This window comes from Thermobia domestica, chromosome 13, assembly GCF_964235325.1.
Source record: "Thermobia domestica chromosome 13, izTheDome1.hap1.1, whole genome shotgun sequence".
Lineage (NCBI taxonomy): Eukaryota > Metazoa > Arthropoda > Insecta > Zygentoma > Lepismatidae > Thermobia > Thermobia domestica.
In genome coordinates this window covers 118706921-118733241 of record NC_137466.1, presented here as the reverse complement: position 1 = coordinate 118733241, position 26321 = coordinate 118706921, and the positions used below count along the sequence as shown (strand labels likewise).

At 33.2% G+C, this 26321-nt stretch overlaps 1 protein-coding gene across 1 annotated transcript in view; it reads right to left on the bottom strand.

The window, feature by feature from the left end:
* The window catches only part of LOC145668452 (glycine receptor subunit alpha-2-like), a 985563-nt gene extending 959446 nt beyond the window's left edge, over positions 1-26117 (bottom strand). Inside the window, exon 1 of the mRNA XM_081736332.1 lies at positions 25461-26117. Coding sequence (XP_081592458.1) covers positions 25461-25573 — 113 coding nt within the window. The 5' untranslated portion in view covers positions 25574-26117. The remainder of the gene's footprint in view (positions 1-25460) is intronic.
* Positions 26118-26321: the final 204 nt, after the last annotated feature.

The following is a 26321-nucleotide window of genomic DNA, read 5'->3' as shown; positions in this document are numbered from 1 at the left end:
GACTTTAGTGAGAGCAATCTCACTGTCAGATTCGATTCTAGTGGAAATACTCGATCGAGAAGGTAGTAAATCTTTTTTTAAAGCGGTCGTCATGATGGAAATTTGTCCTTTGTTTTCTGTAACACTATTCAAATGGTGAGATGAAATCTTAGTCTCAAACCCAAACTTCTTCATTAGGCTCAGGCTGCTTGCTTCCCTAATTCTTTCTGAGTTATTGTGGTCACTGAATGAGGCCATTTCCTTGTCGTGATGGGTTAGACCATAGCTAATAGAACAGTCCATAAAATACAGATCAAATCAAATTAAGAAGCAACTTCCTTTTCTTGCTCTTGATTAGCTTTTTTTCTTTCTTTAAAAATACGTTTCTCTGTGACCGTACCACCCCAGTTAGTATTAAAAATTGTAGTAGAGATAAAGTTCTAAATGTCAATTAATGTATCAAAATTAATGTATTAATGTAGCTATATGTGTATACAAAATACCATATGCAGCCTCGAGCAGTAATACGTATCTTTATAATTAGTAATCGACTACTATTAAGTCTGCATAGGTTGTAGAAGGAGCTATATCATTCATGTAAACACATAGGCGGATCCAGGGGGAGGGCGAAAAGTCGTTTGTCCCTACCCAGCGGCACCATTAACACTGTACTTTAGTAGTAATTTGTGGCGATTTCAGATCATCTAAGTAATTTTTCACTGCTAGCATCCCGAATCGCTCCCCTAAGAATCCATCCGCCTCCACCAGGAGTCCGTTCTGGATTTGCCCCTGCGCAAACATAATATGCAACTCATTCAAGAGTACATTTTGTTGGCTTTTTAAAATTTTTATTTTAAAGGATTGTCATTTCTCGTGGCTACTTATGCAATTTTGTCCACAGGCATACATGCAATTTCCAGTCATTACGCAAATACATTTATATGCTTACTAGACTACGGCTAGTTGGGGGCTTCGCCACTGGTTACTACGGCCTCGCACCACAAAAGCCTCTATAAGAAATGTCTGGGGATTCGCCCTTAGACCCTCGGATATCTCATTTGATCGGCCTACGGCCTCGCACCTCGTAAACCTACAACCATACTGAATCTCAGTTCAAATATCAAGTTGTATGTAATAACATTCCGGTATCCCGAGATATACCGAATTTCAGTGCGAGTACGTGGGGGCTTTCCCCCCAGCCCACACATTTGCTCGGTCTACCGTGTCGCCACGTTTGGCCTAATCCTCGTTTCGCCTAACCAATTATCTGACACTTTTATGACAGATAAATGATAAGATTTGTGTCCGCCATTTTAGGCGAAAAAGGATCCTCGTTTGGCCTAATCCTCGTTACGCCTAAAATGGCGGACAATAAGAAAAAATCGTGGAAATTCAACTAGAGGGAAATTATATAAGAGAAAATTCCCTAGTATATAAAGAATTAAGAAATGCAAAATATATAGATTAATATTATATTAATTATTTTCGAGGAGTTAGGATTACCAAAACTCCTTTATGTATTTACTAGGACCATGAATATATACGAATATATGAGTAGGTGAATAGCAAAACCCGTTAAATTCACATTTTAAAATTGGTGACAAATCGAGAAAAGCTGTTTAAACACGTCATAATTGTAAAATAACATTAGAAACTAGAGAACATTAAAAAATTAAGAATAATGTGAGTGTTGGTCTGTCGAAAGCTGTATAATCAGACTAGTCTGTGAATTGCGTTATTGAAGAAAATAGTTTGGATTTAACAGGTTTTGCGTATGTAAATGGAAATAACACCTTTTCCATCTAGACGAGTGGCCATTTTTGTTGAGGCTCAAGATACAAAACCTATCAAAAAGAAAGGGAGTCAGAGTCAGAAATCAGTATTATGTCTAATAAAATATTGGGGGAGGGAATGTATTATCAACTATACATTGCACAAGATTGGCACAAATGAATATGGATACATAAATGCTATATTAATTTTGTTCTAAATTGAAAACAATGGATCCAAATGTGCAAAAAATTGAATTATGTAACCTCCTCTCCATCATCATCTACTAAATGGAAATCCATATCGTCGTCGTCCTCTGGTGCATCACCGTTTTGTCGGTTTTCTATTCCTCAAAAACCTCTTTGTAAAACGTGAGCTTTGAGCTGCTTTCAATCGTCAAACCCTTCGTAACTACAAGCGGAGTTAATTATACCTATCCGTATACATTTCTAAACTGAATGATTATATTTTGGAAGAGTTTGTAATCATTTATGGACTAACATAGGGTGAATATTAATTTGCCAATTATCCCAATATATGAATTTCAAATATAGCAAAACAAAATATGCAAATGTTGAGTTCGAGCAAAACAGTGGCAGAAAGAGAATCAGAAATGGTAAATAAGTGGCAAAATTTTTTAACATGTTGTACCAGAAGCATGTTATAATTTTGAATGATAATTGACACGAGACATTTTAAGAAAGAGGTTCTGCTGAAGCTGAAGAGACCGTTTATAGAATAACCTAATCCAACAATGTTCTGTTCAAAGTAAAGAGTTACCCTGAAATACAACACAAACGACTTTTAACAATAGATAGTCCACTCACCTTGTATTTTTGGCTACATTTCGTTTCCAGTTTTTCATGTGTCTTGTACGTTTTCTAGACAATTTTCGTGTTGTCTGATAACCAGGGCCCGGATTTTGTTGACCTAAAATTTTCTAAAAAGTGACCTATAAAATGACACTAAATTTCCTGTAAAGTGACCCTAAAATTCACAAAAGTTGACCTTAAAACTTGCAATTTTTTAAACGTTTATTTCATTAAAACATTGACATTTTTTGAATATTTATTGGATTTTAATTACCATTTCTCACTCATTTTCAAAAGTTTTGTTTTAGTTAGTTGCAGTCCATTGATCAATTGTGTCTTTGATTTAAAAAAGCAATAATATTAAAACTAAACTTTGATCAATTTAGTAAATAGCTTAGCATTTCATATTTGAATGACATATATAGGTCTATATCCAGTTAAACAACATATAAACATTTTATAAGCTGTGAAACAACAAACTAACTCAGGAACGTTGTAATCGTCAGAAAATTTAGCTTATACCTTATTCAGCATTGCAGTAGATAACTAAATATTGTTGCGATTTTATTGAATTAGCAGCCTTAATTATATACGGAGCAGCATCTGTTACAAAAACAACATGGCCATGTTGGACACCTTCAGGCCAAAGTAGGGATATCGATTTATCGAAAAGTCTACATATTATAAAATGGTTGACAGATTCCAACACTTCACCAGTTAGCAAAAATATTTTGCTAGGTTCGTCGGCTTTCATTGCCCCAACAATAATATTGACTATATAGCGTCCCTTCACATCACTAGTCTGTCTATAGAAACAAAAATTATCTGAGTCCAAAGTTCCTCTCTTATTTTTCTTATTGTGTCCTCGTTACACTTTGGCATGTATTTTTTTCCTAAGATTCGTTTCGTCTGGAATGGAACGACCTGTATGACGTTCCAGGAAATCCCGCAATTTCACATTGTTGAGTTTCCAAAGAGGAATATTTGGAGACACAAAAACTTCACACAACTCTTTTGAAAGCTGAGGATTTGCCTTTACTATTCAAAGCACTCTCCACAAGTAACAACTGCGAACACTTGGTTTTATGTTTGTTTTCAACTGCGCGTAAATGTTTTTCGCTTCTGATATACTTTTGTACAGTCTCTCTTTTCTCTGCTGCCACTTTTACTTCACATGCCTTGCAAAACAATATTGTACTGTCAGTACTAAAAACATCCTTACCAAATTCGGAAACAATCTGTCTTAAATGAGAAGCTGTAGATGGTTTAGGCCTCAGCAGCATTACATACTGAAATAATCAATTCACTCTCGAGTTGAAACTAGGAAGCACACTTAAAGAATTAAAGTTCGCAAGTGTAGATTGTATACACCAGAATAATAGATAAAAAGCCTGTTTAAAACCTTTGAACGTCTTCTAATCTATTTTTAGTTATTCAAGTAGTGGTATCCTTTGTGGTAAACAACCAGAACCATCTGCTTTGACCACTTACGAACCCCAGTCCTAGTCAACCAGCTACAGCCTAGTGTTCACTAACTAGTTAGGAATGCAGTTTTTCCACCGCAATAATCAGGAAGCAGGAAAAAAGATCATTTAACTTCTTGTTTATAAATCCGTCAACAGTTTTCATTTTAAGATTTCCTCATGTAGAAGAAAAAGAATAAAAAGACCATAAGTGACCTAAAAGTTACCTTAAAATATTAAAAATTGACCTGAAACTTCAAAACGGCAAAAAGTGATTAAAAGTTGACCCTAAAAAAAATATTTTTAGAACCAAGAGTTGATGGATAATGTTTTTATTTGAACTTGCCTTGTCCTATGCGTAACAGAAAAAAGTTGACTTGTCAACAACATCCGGGCCCTGCTGATAACAATATTATGATCATCGCTGCTTAGAGTATCGTTTTCTTTCGATTTTGCGTACATTTGTCTAGTAATTATTAAAGAAAAGCTAATAAGCACAGAAAAGTTTCACGAACAGTTAGGTTAAGACGTATAGTGTCTCCATTTTCAGTCTAGGGTGCGCGGTGGCTCAGTAGTAGAGCGTTCACCTCCCGTGCTTGGGGTCCCTGGTTCGATCCGAGCTCGCGCCATGTGTACTTTGTGGTGGACAAACACCGTGCTCGTGGGTTTTCTCGGGGTTCTCCCGTTTCCTCCCACTTGCTTCATTCCACCTTTTCATTCATTTCTCATCATCACCGTCTCCTTTAGCCTAACCGGCATAATCGTGGGACGTAAAACTAAAGATTTCCTTTTCTTTTTTTTCAATTTTCAGTCCGAAAATAAAAAAATAATGAAAACACACACTCCAAATTCTGCCAAATAAAATTTCGAATGATTTACGAAGAGTTGCAATAAATATTCAGATTACTAAACTAATCCTATACAGTACGAAACCTCAAATTGTTTGAAATATGCAATTAACCGGGTTTGATTCTGCTTTTCTCATTAGGTTATTTGTAGGTTTGGGATTTAACAGTTTATGAAACTGAATATGGGTTTAACTTGTTTTGCATCTGTATTTCTCAGTTCTTCACATAGTAGGGAATATTTTTTTCGAAAAATTTCTGCTCCAGTTTTATCTCCACGATTTTTTTATAGTCCACCATTTTAGGCAAAACGAGGATTAGGCCAAACGAGTATCCTTATTTCGCCTAAAATGGCGGACATAAAGCTTATCTTTTATCTGTCATAAAAGTGTCAGATAATTGGTTAGGCGAAATGAGGATTAGGCCAAACGATGCAAGATCTCGGTCTACGGCCTCGCACAACATACGCCTGCAAACATAACGAATTTTTGTTCAAATAACAAGTTTCATTTCTCTAACATTCCAGGATTCCGAGATATAAAAATCTTTTCTTCCCGACACCTTTTCTTCCCTTCTAAGACATACATCAAAAAACGCTTAAGTACGTATCTAATTATTTCAAATGAAAAGCCCAAATACCAAATTCTATGCTTCTAACCTTCAGAGGTTCCCAGATATCGACATGTTATTATAATAATTACAATTCCCACCCTCTTTCCTTTTCATCTGTTTTCTTTTCCTTTTTACTTAAACATCAAAAAACACTGAAACACATGTCAAATTATTTTCAATGAGAATTTCAAATACCAAATTTCAAGTCTCTAACCTTAAAGGATTGAACATATTAATACAATAATTGTAATTACCACTTAATTTTCTTCCCGCCCTTTTTCTTCCCTTCTGGGCCACATATCGGAAAAACGTTGAAATACATATCTAATTATTTTAAGTGAGGAGTCCAAATACCAAATTTCATGTTTCTAACCCTTTAAGTTTCCGAGATATAGGCATATTATTATACTAATTGCAATTTCCATCCGTATTTTTACTTCCTACATCTTCCCTGCTCCTTCTAATTTAAATATCGGAAAACATTTAAACAAGTATCAAACTATTTTCAATGAGAAACCCAAATACCAAATTTGAAGTATCTAACGTCAAGAATCTCGGAGATATGGCCATTTTATTGAAATATTTTCCACCCCATTTCCCCCTCCCTTGTCGAATTTCCCAAAGTCCTTCTTTAGTGGTATCCTACGTCACAGTTACTATATACTGCCCAAATTTCAAGTTTCTAGCTTAAGCGATTTGATCTGTACGGTGATCTGTCACTCAGTCACTCAGGACTTTGCCCTTTTTATGTAGAGAGATTTATGATTTTGTGGGAAAGCCATGGATTTTGTTCTAAGACCGCCAGTGTCTTAGAGATGTAATAGCTTTGCGGTAAACTTTAATCAATCAACTGACTGATCTACGTCTATATATTATGTAAAATACCGCTTATGGTATTTATTTTGCTAGTAATAAAAAAATAGAAATAATGACGAAAATTCAAGTACATCCATGATTTTAGCGTAATGCTCCAGGAATTCAGATCATTGGATTAATCAAAAGAGCCGACTGTATAGGATAGACTACATTTATTTGCAATGTGGGGCAAAGAAAATATGCAGCATTACTATGCAGTTTTTCAAGGTTATAACTCAATCTGAAAATATTATCATAGGTCTCACAAACAATCGAATTTTAATTCTAACTTGATTAATATATAACAAAAGGCAGATCTATACAACTACTGATTTTGATATGAAAGTGGCATACTCATAGTACGTTTAAAGATATACTAAAGACGGGGTGTGCGCAACAGTGGTCTTACCCCGAAAAATGTGAAAATGAGATTTTGATGTAATCTCTTGTCATTTTAATTGAATTGTCTTCCCACGGAGTTAGATAACATTCACCTAGTAAATTTTATATATATTTTATACGTATGGATATTTTAGTTCTGGGTCTGAATCTAAGGCTTAAAATATTCAAAACAGGAGTCCGAATCTGAACTTCGAAACTTCGGATCTGGATCCAGGAACCGGATATCCGGATCCGGATCCAAGATCCGATACTTCGGATTCGCATCCAAGATCCGAAATTCCGGATCCGGATCCAAGATCCGAAACTTCGGATCCGGATCCAAGTTCCGAAATTTCGGATCCGGATCTTATAAAATCCGGATTCGGATCTTATAGGATCCGGAGATCCGGATCCGTCTGGCCATCCCTAGTATTATGTACACAACAACGTATTAAAAAAAAACAGATTCCTAGTGAACCCAGGCCCGGGCCATAGGGGCACAAAAATTTCGATTTTTTTCGAAAAATCTGTTGTTTTTTTTTTTTTATTTTCTTATTTCTGGTGCATAATACGGACAAGAAAGTAGTACCGTTGGAAAGTATGATCTATGCTGAAGAAAAAAAATAAGGTAGGAACCATGATCCTACGATAAATAGTAAGGAAGCAGTAACTGTTTGAGTGAAAGTCTAAAATTTACCTCAAAAAGTTGAAATCCTAAAAGGGTTAAATATCTACAGCGCAAGATTGTACCTACTTAGACATAAGACAATGACCTTTTGTAAAGTACAACATCACTGAGAAGCTATTTTGAGAATGAGAGAAATTTTAATCTTGTAATGAACTGATTATAGTTTAACACAGATTTTTAGCATAATCAATTTCTTGATCATTCAACGAAGAAAGGGAAAAACAGTTGTCCATAAAGGCAAAGGCGTGAAGTTTGACGCATTTGGTATCTGAGCATTTTGGATACTCAGATTAAGAATACTTTATTCAGTTACATAAATTTAGTATAGATTATGGGTTGGGGAGAGGAAATGATTATGTATGTATTTTTGCTTATACTATCACACATGAATTTTTTGAACATCATGTGTGTGTGTGTGTGTTGGTTTATGGAATTATCTCGTTCCAAATCACATTCTTCATTTCTTTCATTATAATCGTCACTGTCTCCCATAACCTCGGAGCATAATCGTCGGAGGTTATAAAAAAACGACTTTGCAAACAGAATATCATTTGAAAACATGTTTTATTTCACCAAGCCTTTAGAAATTTCGCCTGAAGTGAAGAACAGAGAAACTTCCTGCGGTTTCAAACAGCTCGACAAGTACAAAATTTAATATATGAGAGCTTTTATATTAATAATAAAGCAGAATAAATAGACGATGTGAATATCATTCACTTGTACAAATTCAATATAGAATACATAAGGAGGGTGGGGAGCATGAGCATTATCTATGGTGCTGTTTGCTAGTATATATAAAAAGTGTCTTTGGTATGAAAGAAAGATCTAAGTGAGCAATTATAAACGTGAAAAGCTTATTAGTTCAGAGTTCTACTGTCAGTGTGGGTACTTGTCACAGCTACAAACACAGGTAGGTTTAGGATCTTACTTTAAGTAGTAAATCCTATCTCATGTGGTATTGGTGCTAAAAGAAGCGTTAAATGCCAATCAATCAATATAAAATACTTATAAATCTGTTGAACATTACTTTAGCCTCAATATAGAACATACTTTGGAAAGTGCAATATTCGACCTTTCTTTTCAATCTCTTCTTAAGAAATTGTTCAAATAATTTTCCTTATAGTAAATTTATGAAATTTACATACAAATTAACGATCATTTATATATTTTAGTCGTTTAGAGGAATAACTATAAAATGTATTAAATTTACAAAGTAATACTGAATCGCAGCGACTAAAGTCCTTGAGAGTTTTGTACTTGTATCTCTAAAAATGCGATACATTCTTCGCTGGTGTCAGGTCTAAACAACTTTGCCACGGTTTACCTGTGGCTTCACAGCCCTTGAGATCGATTCTTCGATAACATGTGAAAGATAGAAGGAAAGATGTCGCACCGCATCTTCTTGACTTTCTGCTATCCTATTTCTATACTAGAAGCAACCGACTGGATGTAAGAAAAAATTAAATACAAAATGAATAAAATATACGAGCTGATTGTATAGTAAAAACGAAGATTCCTATTTGTAATAGTTCATGTTATGAACTACAATCTTCACCACTATACAAGTACAAGGATACGATGGGTCAGTGGTACAGCGTTCATCTCTAGTACAATGTTTTTTTGGTTCTACCTCAGTTCATTGAGATCGTGGTGGACAATATAAGGGCGTCATTTGAGCCTTCAGGTTAGGGGCAATTGCTTTCCCTGAGCTTGTGAAATATTTTCATTTTAATTAATAATATAATAATATAAAATGTAAAACTCTACTATGTAGGAAGCTCCTCCCTAAAGCAATCTGAAATGACGCCACTGGGACAATATCATACTCGTTTTTTTTTTTTTAACTTCCCTGTTTGCTTCCAATATTTTCAGTGTATCAATTCTTCCGTCATAATACGCTTTCGTTCACCAATCATCTGTTTTACGTTACATTATACAAACCTGCGATGTTAAACCAAATATTTCATTTCATTTTCTGTGCAAATAAAGTGTCAACATCGCGTCACACTTTGGAAGTATTCTTATGAAGGAAGATGCATTGTGTTTAAAAGAAAACGTCTTAGTTATAAAGTCCTGACTCACTATACAGCACTGAAAGAAAATAAACCGTATTATACCTACTTTAGCAAATTTTAACTTATGTAGCTTGGCAACTTGCTTTTTTGATCCGTGCATGATGACTTCTTTTTAATTAACTATGAGACAGGTTTTCTATTACTTCTTTGTCTAATCAATGTTACAGTCAGTAGTATGGCCACTAAACCTGCACTCAAAAGATCGTGTATTATGAATGCGCCTATTACTATAAAATTTTATTAATCTATACAAACTTTAGATATCCAATTCGTGAAAAACACTTATTGAACCAGAAATACTTGTATTTTCGAACTAAATAGCACCATTAAATCATATTTCTACACAAATTAGATCCACCACAGTCTATTGAATCCATCTACACTTAAACTAATTAATGAAACAAATCCAATTAATCTTTAAAATTAACCACAAAGATTAAATAAATTTCGGAATTACTAATAACTAACTGACTAATCTTCCCAGTAGGCACTGCATGCTTCCTTCTCATAATTACTCGGATATTTAGAAAGAATGGTGCAGAACTAAAGGGAATTTACTTTCTACTGAAACGACAAACAGAAACAAAATTGATCAGAGTCAGAAACAAGAAAGAAAAGTTGATGGTTTTTGTACATTATATGCTTTGGGTATAAGCGCCAGGGTAACACTACAGATGTCCAATCGATAATCTATTTCTTGCCAAATGCGTTCCAACGTATCCTCGTTTACCTGTTCCATTGCACTAGAAATGCGTTGCATCAAATCATCCAAGTCCTGTGACAATGGAAGAACATTATGGAGATTCAGTTTGCTTCTCAAATAAAATGTTGCTCCATCATTAACACTAAATCCATCGTCTTCTAACAGGTTCTGCATTTCAATGCAGAAGTTAAACTGTTAGGCGTGTCTGTTGGTTTCAGCGCCTGCATGATCGGCAATTTGTATGTCTTAAAGTTAAAGCACAGATACCTTCGTGTAACATGCCTTACAGTAGTTTGTTGCACATTCAGTCCTCTACTAGCTTATGTTGTCGATTTTCTGGACTCTCTTCACATGTAACATGGATCATGTATAATGTCTCCTTCGAAGTTTCTGGCTAACTAGGACTTCTCATGGAACACAAACACCCAGCGGATTCAAACTTCTGCATCCAGTGTAAAATGCAATTCCTAATCGGTAGTTTTTTTAACTTACATTTTGTACAAAAATGTATCTGCAATGTTACTAAAGACCCTATTCTTGCAAATATAATGGCACACAATAAACAATCCCTCCTTTGTGGTAGCCATTTGCATTTTTGTTAACTGTTTATACGACTGTGACGTAGGCCACGAACACAGGCAATAAACTTACAATCTTGTTTCCTCTTTTCAAATTAATTTTCCTTTTATGTCGTTTCTGTACAAAATAAATATCCTTTGATTTTGCACCATTCTTTTTGAAAACCCCTGTACTTTTAGCCAAAGCAAACTAAATCAAATTTATCTTTAAAATAAACCAAAACGAGTCAATAAGTTTCGGAACTAATAAACAACTGACTGACTAATATTCCGAGTAGATACTCTATGTTTACTTTCCATAATTACTTTTAGCCTAACCCAACAAATTAGAATATTTTCTAACAAGGGAACATTCCAATTTGGTAAATTCAATTGTTGAAAATGATTGCTACGTTCTATCTTCATACTTTGCCCTCACTTATCTCCCACCCTTATACGGTCTGTCACTAAACACCTTTTATCTCTGTATCTTTTGGTGCAAAATCCAGTACTAGTAATCATTTTCAGCAATTGAATTCACCGAATCCGAATAGTCTCTCGTAAGTAAACAAGAAAATTGTGTTGTTTCTGTAAGCTGCGGTTCACAACAGTGGTTCGCAAATTTTACGAACCTAGCCCTCTCTTAGATGAGTGCGATTGTCCTGAGCGCCCCCGTCATCACCACCTATGCACAAAGCTGATTTTAAATATTCTTCAAGGTTGATTTTAAATATTCTTCAAGGCTAATTTTAAATATTCTTCAAGGCTGATTTTAAATATTCTTCAAGGCTGATTTTAAATATTCTTCAAGGCTGATTTTAAATATTCTTCAAGGCTGATTTTAAATATTCTTCAAGGCTGACTTTAAATATTCTTCAACGCTGACTTTAAATATTCTTCAAGGTTGATTTTAAATATTCTTCAAGGCTGATTTTAAATATTCTTCAAGGCTGATTTTAAATATTCTTCAAGGCTGATTTTAAATATTCTTCAAGGCTGATTTTTAATATTCTTTAAGGCTGATTTTAAATATTCTTCAAGGCTGCTTTTAAATATTCTTCAAGGCTGATTTTAAATATTCTTCAAGGTTGCTTTTAACAATTGAAGCATTTTTCTGTCTTAGACTGATTCATTTAAGTGTAAGTCCAAGTCCAATATATATTAAGGAGGTCCTTATTTTTCGATTTCCAAATCTTTTTTGGTCTCATCCACAAAATGGTTTCATATGTAACTAAATATTTAACATAACATGTATTGCCTTTATTCTGAAAAGAGTCATATATGTTACAAGATAGACACATGAGTCAAAAATGATCCGATCTTTGCGTACTATTGAATTCAAATGATTTTCGTCTTACTAGAACTAAAACAGTATTGTTATCAGAAATTTCATCAGAGAGCACAAATTAACTCTAAAATAATTCAATGATGTGGTCTACATAGAGAATATACTCTTCTTTTGTGACTAAATTAATACTTTGAATAATGTGGTTAGTTGTTGTTTTTTTAAAAAACATTTGAAAATAAAGGCAAAAGAGAATAATATATTGATGATTGTATTAAAGTACAGAAACCAAGGCATTCGTTTTTCCGTAGCTGCGAAAGGCAAGGCCAATTCTTGCGTAAAAGAATCATTCCAGCTGAATTAACACTTGATTACATGTCCCAGAAACCTGTTTTTTCTCTATTTCAAAATAGAGTAACAATTTTATTTGATTTGTTCTATTCATTAACGCGGTAATTATACCATTGTACTGTTTTTAAATTGAATATTGTCTATGCTCTGTTCAAATTACTTCACATGTTATTTTTTGTGTTGGTATTCTAGCTATTTCAAAGCTATTGTAAACTTAATTTTAGTGTATATTTTTTTACGTTGCAGAAAGGAAGAATAGAGTTTAAACATACAAATTGATGTAGTGGAGTCATGAATGCCTCTAGTTTTTTTTTAATTTGTTTAGTTTTTTTTTCAATATTCACGTTTTTCCATTGTATAATACAATATTAGGCACGAAATATTTAACGAGTTTTTCGTACCTCATTATTCAGTGACCAATAATGTATGCTTTTCTTCTTTCTAAAGGTTTTTGTACACTATTTTTGACCTTCATGTGACTTTTTTTATTTAAAATTTTATCACAAGGACAGTATGTATCATGCGCGATCTATGGAACTCACTCGATCTTAGTAAAACTTGTCATGGAGGTAGACTGTGATTTTCTTATTATGGATGTGAAATGTTTATCACTGTTAATATCTCTAGTCCCCAAGTTATGAGTCACCATAGGTTTAAATTTCTGCAGATAGTAGTCAATATCTAATTTTCAACATAGATAAGGTTCGAGCCTGGGACGTTTTTTATCATTGCACTTTGATAGTGCAACTTGGAGGAGGGAAAAGAGGGAGGAGATATATATATATATATATAAGATCGAAAATGACCAATATTATTCTTGAATCCATAGCTTTTGGAGTCACTGAGATGAACAGTGAAACTTCCGCTGCTTAAATCCAAAGCTAGCCGCATTAGTACTTCTAAGGGCGATGGTGACATGTAAAACTGATTGAAAATGATCGATAATAGTGTAAAATTCGTAGCTTTTGAGTTATCTAAATTGATTGGTGATAGTTTTAATGTCCAAAATGTCCAAAATGAAAAATATTATCTGCGTGCGAAGAACGGGCATTCTGCTTGTTTAAAATCTAAAAATAAAGCTGATCTTATGTGTGATTGAATCCAGGAGAAAGAATTCTGGATACATTGTATTTACTACACATCTCCGAAATGACTTTTTATCGTATCGATTTGATTAAAATGAGTATTCTTAAGGTATATCGAGAAGCCATAATTTAAGCGAAAATTTTAATCAAGCGAAAATATCTCATGGGCCTGTCAAGTTAGGAAGATCCTACCAAAAATATAAATGTGAAAAAATATAGCCAACTATTACATTTATCACTTTGTTTGGCCAGAACAAGAATAGAGATCTGAAAGAATGTCATAAGTGCTATTGAAATTCGGAGAAATAAGAATATGAAATTTGCAATTTTACTGCTGAGAACTATTTCCCAGGAAAATGCTGTACAGAACTTGTTTCCACACTAAAGTGGCAAATTTAATTTTTTCGATTTTTGGACTTCCATAAATCTTGACATCATTTCAGAATACTTACACAGAAGCTTTCAATTCTGTCAAAGATAGTATAAAGAAGAGATTGATCTACGCTAAACTTCAAAACACAATTTGTAAATCTTATAGAAAAAATCTGAAACGTATTATATTATTCTTCATGAACTGTTAAAATTAACATCTTTTATAATTTTCATCTTTACTTACACCAAACACATTTGTGTGAAATTTCAAATTCTTTGTTTGGAGGAAATATTCTACTGTATGTGTTTGAATTAGTATTTCTGAATGGAGTGACTCAGGTATGAAAGTTTGCACATTTTTACCTTCACTTGTATCACATGGTACGCTATGCTATAGACTATACTAATCCGATCTCACTAAATTGACATGACACTAGACTTCGTGTAGCTTATACATACGTGAAATATTATGGTATATAGACCATTGGTTCTCGAGTTATTTACCATAAAATTTGGGTCTGGCATAAGAGAATTAAAGAAATTGCACGAAACCTCTCCGATCGATGAAACCTATCCGATCTTGACCAAACTAGAAATTGTGACAGACGTTGACGAACTTTGTATATGTTCGAGCATAGTATGAAGTATTATAATGAACATATCTTTATTTTTCAAGTTGTTGGCCATTTTTCAAGTTGTTGGTTGTTTTCAAGTTGTGAAATCGAGAAATTTTACTAAAAGTGATTTTGGTGGAACTAATCCAATCTTGATTAAATTTGCTATGGTAGAAGACTATACAAACTTTGTATGAAATATTGTGTTGTATCACCACCGAAGTTGGACTTACTTTGTCTAGATCCCAAGTTTGATAGCCAATAACTCAAGAACAAAATGCCTGCACACACAGTATTTCACACGCATATTAAGCTTGTTAAGGTATATTAATATATCAAATTTGGTCAAGTGCAGACATTTAGTTTGTAAGTTATTGGCCACCAAATTTTTGGGCTTGGACTTAACACACACGTTACAGGAAGTAAGTGCAGTGTATATTTATAATCAAGATTTGCCCAAATCAATGAAGGGCGATTTTTTCCGCTTTTGGGAAACTTACTAGTTATTATATTTGTTCTCTAGTTCATATCGTACTTTGATATGAAATATAGGCTCTCTCTCGCAGACAGAAGAAGTCTTCCTTATGTTCAATTCCGACTAATTGATATAAACTAGTAAATTTAGCGTGTTATATGAGAAGTAGATTTACATATTAAGGTGGAATCCGAATAATCATATTTCGTTCAGTATACTCTTCCACCAGGAATCGAACGCGGAAAACCGGGCGTCAAGGACCCGTGTTAGCCACTAAACCAGAGAGGAGGACTATAGTTTTAATGAACAAATTGTAACTTGAAAATACAGTTAATGATATAAATTGGTTTAATCTTGCAATAAATTTCAACATTTATGGAATGAAAGTATCAGAAAACGGCCATGAACATCATTGACAATTCAACACAAGTAATTTCTACATTTCACCTATTAAACAATCATACAGCATATAGGAGAGGAACCATTGTCATAGGTGAAAACCGAAGAAAGAAGATGAAGCAACACATTATTAAATGAAACTTAGCTACATAATATAACAACTTAAATAATAAATAAACTAAAACACATAATTAATTAAACAACATTATTCAATACTCATGTGGAATAACAAGAAGAGAAAAAAGGATAATTTTTAACCTAACTCATAAATGCATATGATAATAAATAATACAGCAAACCATTAAATAAACAGGTGGAAACTACATACAATTACAATTAAATAAATAAAAATTAGAAACTAGTAATTAAAAACATAATAATCAAGACTACAATCTTAAAAAAATTCTTAATAATTAAGAAAAGAAATAAATCAAGAATCATAGGGAAACAATATATAAAAATTAATAAATAAATAATAACAAAATAGAAAAGTAAATTAGTTAGATAATCCTTATAGATAGATACTGTAAGTAGATAAGAATTAATAACAATAGAATGTACAGTGTGTGCGTAAAGTTGCGCAACCCAAAGTTTGATTGCGTGTATCTTTTGATCTAAGAATGATAAAGACCTCAGACTTAAAGCAAATGTAAGCATGTAGATATTTTCGAGATCATGACCAATGCTGGAATTTGTAACGTTTTTGTGAAGTAACGAAATAAATTACCGTAAGTGTAAAATAAAAAAATGTGCAAAATGAAGAAAATCAATATTCAATTGTAGATAACTGATTTCCTGTGGGTGAATTCCTGTGTATATCGCAAACTTATCGCAAAGTTTTGCATAAAAACTCATCAGTCATGTGCAAATTCTAAATTACTTATCATGAACTAACCTAAAACACACCTGTTGCAGTAATTTTACGACAACAATGTTGCCAGGGGCCGCAACACCCATTTTACGGACTTGCATTAAATAGCCTTTTATATGGCAACACTGCATCAACCTTGTCACGTTTTCGCAACAATGGATATATGTTGATGTATACTATACATATACACAGGAATTCACCCGCAGGAAATCAGTTTTCTAGACTGAATATTGATTTTCTTCATTTTGCACATTTTTATTTTATCTTACACTTACGGTAATCTCTTTCGTTACTACACAGAAACGTTACAAGCTCCAGCATTGGCCATGATCCCAAAAAATATCTACATAGAACATGCTTACATTGTTTCAAGTCTGAGGTCTTTATCATTCTTAGATCAAAAGATATACGCAATCAAACTTTGGGCTGCGCAACTTTACGGACATACTGTATTATTTAAGTATTTTATATGTATTTCACATTATTATAGTTGTTGGATTAGAGATAGAAATATTAAGTAGTATAATAGTTCAGGATAAGTGCAGATAGAGTTAAGCTGAATAGCACTTCGTAAGGAAATTTTTGTTTTCATAGTTTATTGTTGTTTGTTTTGTTCTTGTGCTGTGGTTCCTTTGTTCTTTCCTTTTTTCCTTTTCCTTTTCACCTGCCTTTTTCCTTTAAACATGGATATTCAATAAAGATAAGAAAATGAATAAAAGGCTGTTGATAACCCCGTTCCGGTCAAAAGTTTCAGATGCCGGATCTGAAAGACGGACCTGAGGAAATAAAGAAAAAAACACCTATTGTTTCTACTGTCAATACGTTGGTATTCTATTGTAATCTCCCTTTAAAAAAAACAAAAAACAAAAAAAAAAAAAATATATTTGTATTTCCGACTACTTCGCTGAAATTTCTTTCTTTACGTTTTGTACTTTAACGTCCAGTATGAAACTAGATTTCAGTTTAATCTGGGATTCGAAACATATTTGATTCACGACCACGGGGAATATAACGAGGAACCACAGGTAAAGAAAGCTCTTGCGGATCGGTAAACTCATGGTTTATTTTCGTGTTATATTCCTGTTAGACAATGCTTGATGGAAATAAATTTTTACAAAAAGAAAGAAGACAGCAAGGAAATGTATTTGACTTCTTTTCCAATAAATCGAAGAGAAGAAAAATAAGAAGCTTTCGTGAATGGAGATAATAGTAGCTTTGAAGGCTTATGTGATTACTATAAAACCACGCTGAAGGAAACACAATATGCATATTCAATATATCCGTAATTTAGTCGTAATGCAAAAAACAGCTATTAAATCACATTGTTGGTAACATATTAAATATGTATGCGTCACCATTGATAAGTACTCACTTAACGAATATCTAACTCTAAAATATAATGGTATGATCATTTTGTTTATATTATTACATTATATTTGTTCAAATGTTGAGATGTTGTGTACTCGCATAATAATGATTTATGAAGTCACAATTCTATTTGATTAGATAAGTGCTTCCCACGACTTTTCGGTTCGCAGCGTGGTTTTTCGATGACGCCCCAAAATTAGAATATAGACACACCTAAGTTTACAGACACACACACACACACACACACAAATAATGTATATCTATGTTCTTTCAGACAAACCCTATAAGAATTAATCCTCTTGGTTGAGGTTAAAATCAGGAAGAAGAAAGGGGTGAATTCACTTCTATCTTTTAATAGAAAAATCTTGTTTACGATAGCTGACCGTAACCTTATCCAATTTTTAGGAAACATGGATTGATTAATTTGGTGTTTAGCATTCCATTTCAATACGTAAGTTATATGAGATTTGGACCTACAGCTTAACGCGGAATCCGAGTCATATAAGTTCCAGCCGAGAACTGAACTTTTGCCTACCGCGCCGTAGATTTGTCCTGTAACCATATAAAGCCACGAGAGAGCTATATTATATATATATATATATATATATATATATATATATATATATATATATATATATATATATATATATATATATAAATGCTTCATGTAAAGCTTTCGACAACTATTGATGTAAACCTAAAATCCAAATACTTGTTAATATATTTACCGCATTTTTAAGACTAAACATAATTTTAATAAAACTTTCCAACATTTGACTGTGCATCTGTAAGCCAGCCAAGGTGCAACAGACCGCTGCGACGTACACTTTGGAAAATCGTCGATTGGAGCAACCAATGTGGCTAGTAATAGTATGGCAAAGAGGCTTAGTGTTTCTAAAGCTAATAGGCTCAATAAATTGCAGAAGCTGTTTACCACATCTATTACTACTTAAATATATTTCATCACTATTTAAATATTTTTTTCATTATTCAAAGAAGGGAACACGGTAGCTCAGTGATAGAACGATTACCTCTGGTGCAATAGATACTTGGTTTGATCCCAGTCTATATGAATTTATGGCAGACAACATGATGTCTATAGGTTTTCTCTCAGTTTTTCAGCTTTCTCACCATTTTCGCTCTATCAACTTTTACATAGTTATCACTTTCATTAACTGTGTACATGAGTCTTCTTGGAGTTCTTCTGTTTCCCCTACTTTCATCATTCCACTGTTATCATCTATCTCATCATTACCGTATCCCTTAGCCTCGATACATAGCCATGGGACGTTCAACTAAAAAAAAAAGAGAGAGAGAGAGAGAGAATCACTTTCATTAATAATCCGTCGCTTTTAGTCTAAACAGCATAAATATAGGACGGAAATTAATTCAATTTTCTTTACTATAAAACAAAACTCAGTGTATCATCAGCGATGCTGTGCTGTGCATCCTCCCTTTCACTAATTTCGAACACCAAACGATAGGAGTAAGCCTCTAATCTCCGAAAAGCACACAAAATGTCTACAAAAATCTGAGTGTTTTTAATAAATTTTCAGGAATAAAATTAGTGAAAACGCATTCCCTGTTTCTTGACCCATTTGAACTGCAACCAATCGAGACAATTGGAAAGTCTCAAATATATATATCTTATAATCTACGAAGTTGTATTTTTTTACTAAAATTATCATAGAAATTTTATTTAAATCTTTGGGGTGGAAGTTAAATTGTTCCTTATATTTGATTGACTTCAATTGCAGGAATGAGGATTATGCGAACACGCAGGGCATTATATTGTGTTAAAATCAAATAATATATTTACGAAAGTTATCATAGAACTTTTCTGGGGAGGGGGAGGAACAGGTTCACTCTGTCGTTCTTGATTGATTTTAAATTCAAGTAGTGGGAATGATTGTGTATATGCCACATTTGATGGAAATGTTTTTCTTTCTTTTTTTCCTATGAAAGACATCTTGGATCGTATCTGTTAATCGAAGGAGCGTGACTACTCCACAGTACATTAGGGAGTGAAATTGACCGTCCATTCTTGACTAATTTTAAAAGCGATCAAGCGTTAAAGATTACGAAAATGAGTTAAAGGAAATATACATAATGTTGCGTCAAAATCGAAAGAGTTCTATATACCGGATGCATAAAAAAATGTATACACACTTTGAACCGTCATAAAAACTGCATTTCCCGTGCTTCAAGGTTCAATTTCTGGGAGAAAGTAATGTTATCTTTCTTCAATAGGTGGCAGCAGAATTGCTCTAGCTACTCAACCCAGTTAGTGGCAAAGAAGTAACTGCAAAATGGCGGACGTACGTTTGAACTTTGAAGCGCGGAAGCAGGTAATTAAGTGGTACTGGAAGTTTGAGAATGTTGCGCCGCTGGATTTCTTCTTATGGAGCTCAGTGAAAGATGAGGTAAACCACGTAGCCTAGACACACTTTGGAATGAGATTCAGGCCCTGTGCGTAGAAATCCCATTGGACACGTTGGTACGATGTACGGTATCGATGGTGACTCGTACTCGGAAATGTATTGATACTGAAGGCCGCCATTTTGAACAGTAATCACATTTGCGTGAGAAACTGCATTTATGTTTTAAACTGGACTTTAAGCTTTCCATTTCCAGCAATTAAGCCTTTTAGAACGGAACATAAATTTTCTATGACGGTTCAAAGTGTGTATACATTTTTTGACGCACCCGGTATGTTATTATGGAACTCTAGAAAATAATCGGGGGAGTTGGGTAATACAACTATTTTATTCTATAGTGATTTCAGCTCTATGCACAGTGAATAATTAGGGAGCTCTAAAAAATGTACGTCATATTACACCAAAATCGAACAGTTGTAATCGAAATTACGATGGAATATTCTTTTAGGTGGGAGAGTAATTTTTCCTATACAAGGGAGTTGGATTCACCAGTCTTCTTGACTGATTTTAAGCCCAAGCACTGTGGTTTACAGAAAAGAGACAAAGAAAATATACAATATGTTGTATCAAAACCGAATTAATTTTAGAAAGTTTATCTTAGAACTCTAAAAGAAATCGGGGGAGGAATCTAGGAAGGTAAATCCACTACTTTATTCTTTTTACTTATTTTAATTTACTGACGAGGGGGTTGCTCGAAATATCAAAATCGAACCTTTCGTTCTTAGCAGATTTTGAATCCAAGCTGTAGGGATGTTCACACTGCCATATAGAAATACATACTAAGTTCCCTCAATTGAACATTTTTGCGAGGTTTTATATAGGAAAATTCTCTTGCATGTAAATGTACAAAATTGTAACATGGGGTGAATTTTACCCCGTCTGAGCCCCTTACACTTGATGGATTGCAATCCCAAACAATAAGATTATTTCTGCATGTTGAATGAAGACATATACCAAGATTCATTAAAATCGAGTACTTCTGCGAAAGTTATTGCGTAACAGAGCGATGTATAATTGGGCAGACGTAGAGGCACATAAATGCCAATGAAGTTGAATGGTGGAAGCTTGGATAACGCTCGCTTCAATAAATATATATCCAAAAGTAGTTAATAACATTGGCGCAAATCCCTGGGGGGATGAGGGAGACATGTCTCCTCCAATCTTTGAATTGGGGGACTGTCCCCCAATAATCCGATTTGAAATGTGTTTTTTGGAGACAAATGTGATGATTTGTGTCCGATTGCCACAAAAGAAAGTGAGATGAAATTGATATCTCCTCAGAATAAGCCTCAAATCTTCCCGCCTCCCAATGTTGAAGACAACTCTGCTCCCTTGATCCTCCACAGCATTGTTTTTCAACTTCATAAATATTTTGAACATCGCTAAAAAGAAAAGAAAAAAGAAAAAGAAAGAAAGAAAAGAAAAAGAAAAATATAGGAACGGTCTTAACCCCCCTCCCCAATGTTGAAGATGGATTTGCGCCGCTGGTTAATAACTATAAAAAAAAAAAAACAATTAAATTTATTCACTTTTTGCCATACATATACGGATACTGAAAAGGCTGAATTAATGTCACTTTCAGGGATACATGACGTTAACGCAGAAAGTGACATGACTATAGCTCTTCAAAACTGAGTTGTAAAGACAGAATAAATATAAAGCATCTCTTGATGGTTGAATATGACTTCTTGACGTGTTCACCTTTAGAAGACCGAAGGAGTGAAGAAGTAAATAGATCGTAGTTATATTGAAGGGAAACCGAACATATGTCTATCTCTGACAATATCTGCCTCACTTTCAGCTTGCAGAATTACAAGTAAGATACATTTTTAATTTTTTCGAAGTTTTTATCTTGCAAACGTGCGCAGCAATGCTACCTACGGTTGTGGCTAGAAAGAAGATAGATGATTACTTTTCAAATATTACTTTATCACGAAATATTACTAAAATAATGAAAAATATGATAAGGTTGGTAATATGTAACGTATACGTAACACATAGAATAAACATTATTAAAATTTCTTTCTTGTAAATAAACGATAAGTTGGTAATTTGAATCTTACCGTAAACTTTTTAAAATTCTGGTTCAGGATAAAATTTCTAGATCAAGAGCAGTATGCGAGACCGGAAGTCTAATTCTAATAGTAAAATTCATTATGCTCCCTTTATCATATAATATATGCGTTTCTTTTCAATAAATACAATTATCACATACTTTTCCTAACCAAAATACCTCAAGATCTAAATCGAAATTTCTGAAATGAACTTTAAAACAAAGTTTTTCTTTAAAACTTTTTGGTTTTGATAAACGAAAAGTTAATACATTTTGACTGAATATATTTTTTAAAAAGGAAAATTACACTTACGAGTGTTATCATTATTATTAATGAATATTTCTCCAAGAGCGGTTGAAGAAAAAGTTTCAAATAATAACAATAATAATAATATCATTAGTTCTCGACTAAACAATAAATTTGTATGGTTGCAAGAGAAGTGTAAAAACGAAATAATACAAATAAAATCAGTTGTAGAACGTTTCCTGATAAGATATTGGAGAAGAAAACGTTTAACACTAAAATTATTTTGTTCTATTAGCAATAAATAAATAAGTTCTGCATTTTCTCAGATAGTAATAGTGCCTATCAATGTTCAAATATCTATCTTTTTTTCTTTTAAATTTATATGTAAAATTGAAAGAAGCAAGGAAGAATACCAACATGCTTTTTTTTTTTCGAAATTATCTACTACTTATAAAATGATACTATAGTTAGGGAAATAGTCATATTTGTTCATAAGTGTTCTCGAACCTCAATAAATAAATCGATTATAGCCTCAAATACTTTGGCGATGAGTTATTCAACAGTAAGCAATTTTTCACAAAATGTGACTAATTTTAACTACAAATAGTACAGTCGTACACAAAACCAGAGAAAGAAACTTTTTTTAAAAAAGTTAGGGAAATTCTCTTCTTACCTTTACCGACTTCAGACTCAGGCAGTTATAATTTATTTACAATCCCTAGTTTTTAAGTAACAAAAGAAATATATTTCTTAAAGAAAGAGCTCTCTCGTGGCTTCATATGGTTACAGGAAAAGTCTACGGCGCGGTAGGCAAAAGTTCAGTTCTCGGCTGGAACTTATATGACTCGGATTCCGCGTTAAGCTGTAGGTCCAAATCTCATATAACTTACGTATTGAAATAGAATGCTAAACACCAAATTAATCAATCAATGTTTCCTAAAAATCGGATAAGGTTAAGGGTCAACTATCGTAAACAAGATTTTTCTATTAAAAGATAGGAGTGAATTCATCCCTTCCTTCTTCCTGATCTTAACCACAACCAAGACGATTAATTCTTATAGGGTCTGTCTGAAAGAACATAGATATACATTATGTTTCATAAGAATCTGAATATTTTAGGAATTTACAAAGGGCACACATTCCACAAAATAGGCAAGGTAAACTGAGATACTATTTTGATCTTTATAGGTACCCATATCCCTTGAAAGAGACAAGGAACACATTCCTTAATTTTAGGTCCTCAATACTAAGATTTGCGGAAACATAAGGGGAAATAGAACATATTTCTGGAATAAGTTCATTTTTACACGTTGTCTGAAAAAAGTTGATCTTTTTTTAAAAAAATGTGTTCCCTTTTCAACTCGCTCATTCAATTCACCTTGTAAGTTTTCGCCAATTTAATATTCATGTAATGAGAATGAGGGTGAATGAGGACAAGAAAATACACAAAATGTTTAATCAAAATCGGATAGTTTTCCAAGTTAAAATGCAAGTTATTGCAAACTTCTAGTTTGGGGTTCAATTATACTAGATCTACCGATTTCAACACTAACCAACAGAACAATTTATAAAGCATTAAAGCTAGCATAAAACATGTTATATGACATGTTTTAAACATAAAACATGTTTACAATTTCTTCAACTCTAATAAAACATGTTATATTAGAGTTGAATAAAATTTTAAAAGTTGTTTTGGATCAGATAAATACATACCATGTCGAATAATTGAAGTGTACTTAGAATTGCTTGAAATAAAAACCGTATAGTAGTATTGTGAAAGTCCTAGTACTAGAAAGTTTTATAAAGTTTAAGATTATTGTTTGATATTTAATGATTTTTCTTTTACAATTCTTGAAAGCTGTTTTTTAATTTCAAAAAGTTCAAAATATAGAAGTTTCAATGCATTATATCTATTTCATTTAAGAGTATAAAAAATTGTTTTGTCTTGGTATTTCCCGTATATAAAATCAAATTAAAGGTAATTCACATTTCCATACTTTTTTTTTTAAAGCTTGTAACATAAGTTCCAAGTTCCAAGTTTTTCTATGATATTCTCATTTTTCCAATCCCCTAATTGGTTTAGTACATGTGTGTCTTTGGACCACAAAATTCCGAATTTCACTTCAGATTACTATGTATTCGGTAATAATTTCTTGCTATCTACTTCAGCCTATATCACACACACTTTCAAATATTTCTGTTTAACTTGCCTTACACTTTGGAAATTACTATTGTAACAAATTTTCAATTCTGGTTCGATTAAAATATAGGTTCTATTTGAACCTAGGTAGTGTCAAGGACTAAATGCTTTCATTCCTGTACGAAACGGAACATGAAACATATTTTAAAAACAATTTATGATTACAACTGGTTAAATTATGATACATCGGAACACATTACACCTGGTTGCTTATGCAACCGGCATGTCGTATCTTTATAACGAATTGCATAACCATTGTGATTATGCTGTTCTAAAATATTTCATGATCAGATGTGGTTAGATTATGAAACAACGGAACACTTTATACCTGACTATTTATGCAACCGACATCTCATAACTTCTCTCATAACTCTCTATTAGCTTCATCTGCATTATACTTCTCCTTTTCATTTAACTAGAAAAAATAAATTAATAAAAGGAAGTAATGAAATGAAATAATTAGTTTAATATCTCATCATTATGATGGCCTGCACGCCAAAAGAAATGCTTGATAAACGCAAAATGAATGGAAATGGAAAAATTGATAGAATGAGAATGTGGAAGAAAAATGAAAAATTCTCAAGAAAATTCATAGAAACAAAGTTGCTCACCACAAATTCACACAACTTAAAGAATCAAGAACACATCTCAATAGAAGTGAACGTTGTACCATTAAGCAACAGAGTTCTTGTTTAACTATAGGAAATTTCGGAAAAGTTGCGTCTTTTGAGGCTTCTTTGCGTATTCTTTTCTGTACAGAGAGCTGCAACTAATACTGAATTTACTCGAAATGCGGGGAAGATAATTACAATTGAACTGATAAACAGATAAATATATTGCTACTATAATTTTTCAAATATTTTTTATAATACACATAATTTCATAAACAGTTCAACACATTATTACACCAAAATCGTAACCCAGGTCAAGTAAGTACAAAATAAAAGTAATTTATATCTTACCTTGTGCAATGAATTTCCGTAACATACAAAAATATTACCAAGAGTATGATTGCAATGTGAGCGGTCGTTGAGCATTGAACCCAGGACAACGCATTCCTTTGGCTCCACATCATGATGATATAGTATACGCGAATACAATTAACAAAAAAATGTACGTTCTTCGGTATATTTATTTATTTATTATATTTCTTTTGGTTTGTTATCAACAATCTATTACTTAGCCATAAAAGTCATGAATCGGAAATTGTAAATACAGATGAACAAATTTTGCGTGGGAAGGGAAAAAAATCACGATGCTGCTTTGATTAAATAAGTAAGGTAACAAAATATCTAATGTGTTATATGTAAATATTTATGATATGTCGATGTGCACGTGAGTCTGATATACAGTCTATCGCCACGCACAAGGATTTATATTCACATCACTTAATAATAGTCTATCTTACACGATGCGCTTCCTGTTCGTTTAGCATGTTACCACAAAATAACTTCATATCGAAAATATATTTTTTTTTTCTGTCCGAGTTTTCTATCAATAATATTTTATTTCCCCCCAACAAATTCCCTGTGTTTTGCGTAAGACGAAGCGAGTAGCGATTTTCCGCGGGAAAATTTTGGCTTTACAACAGGGAGTAGCGAATAAAACACTCCGACGCTTCTCGGAGTCAGAAGCACTCTGACCATGCTTAATCACGTTCCTGGATGCCGCGTGTTAGGAGACTTTGTTCCATGCGTACAGGTGGCAGCACTTCTGACGTCGAATCTTTCCTAACGGTTTGGGTATCGATTTCACCAAAGAAAAAAAAATAATAAGAAAGTAATCTTCCCGGTTTTCTTTAAACCTAAATTCCTATAATATCG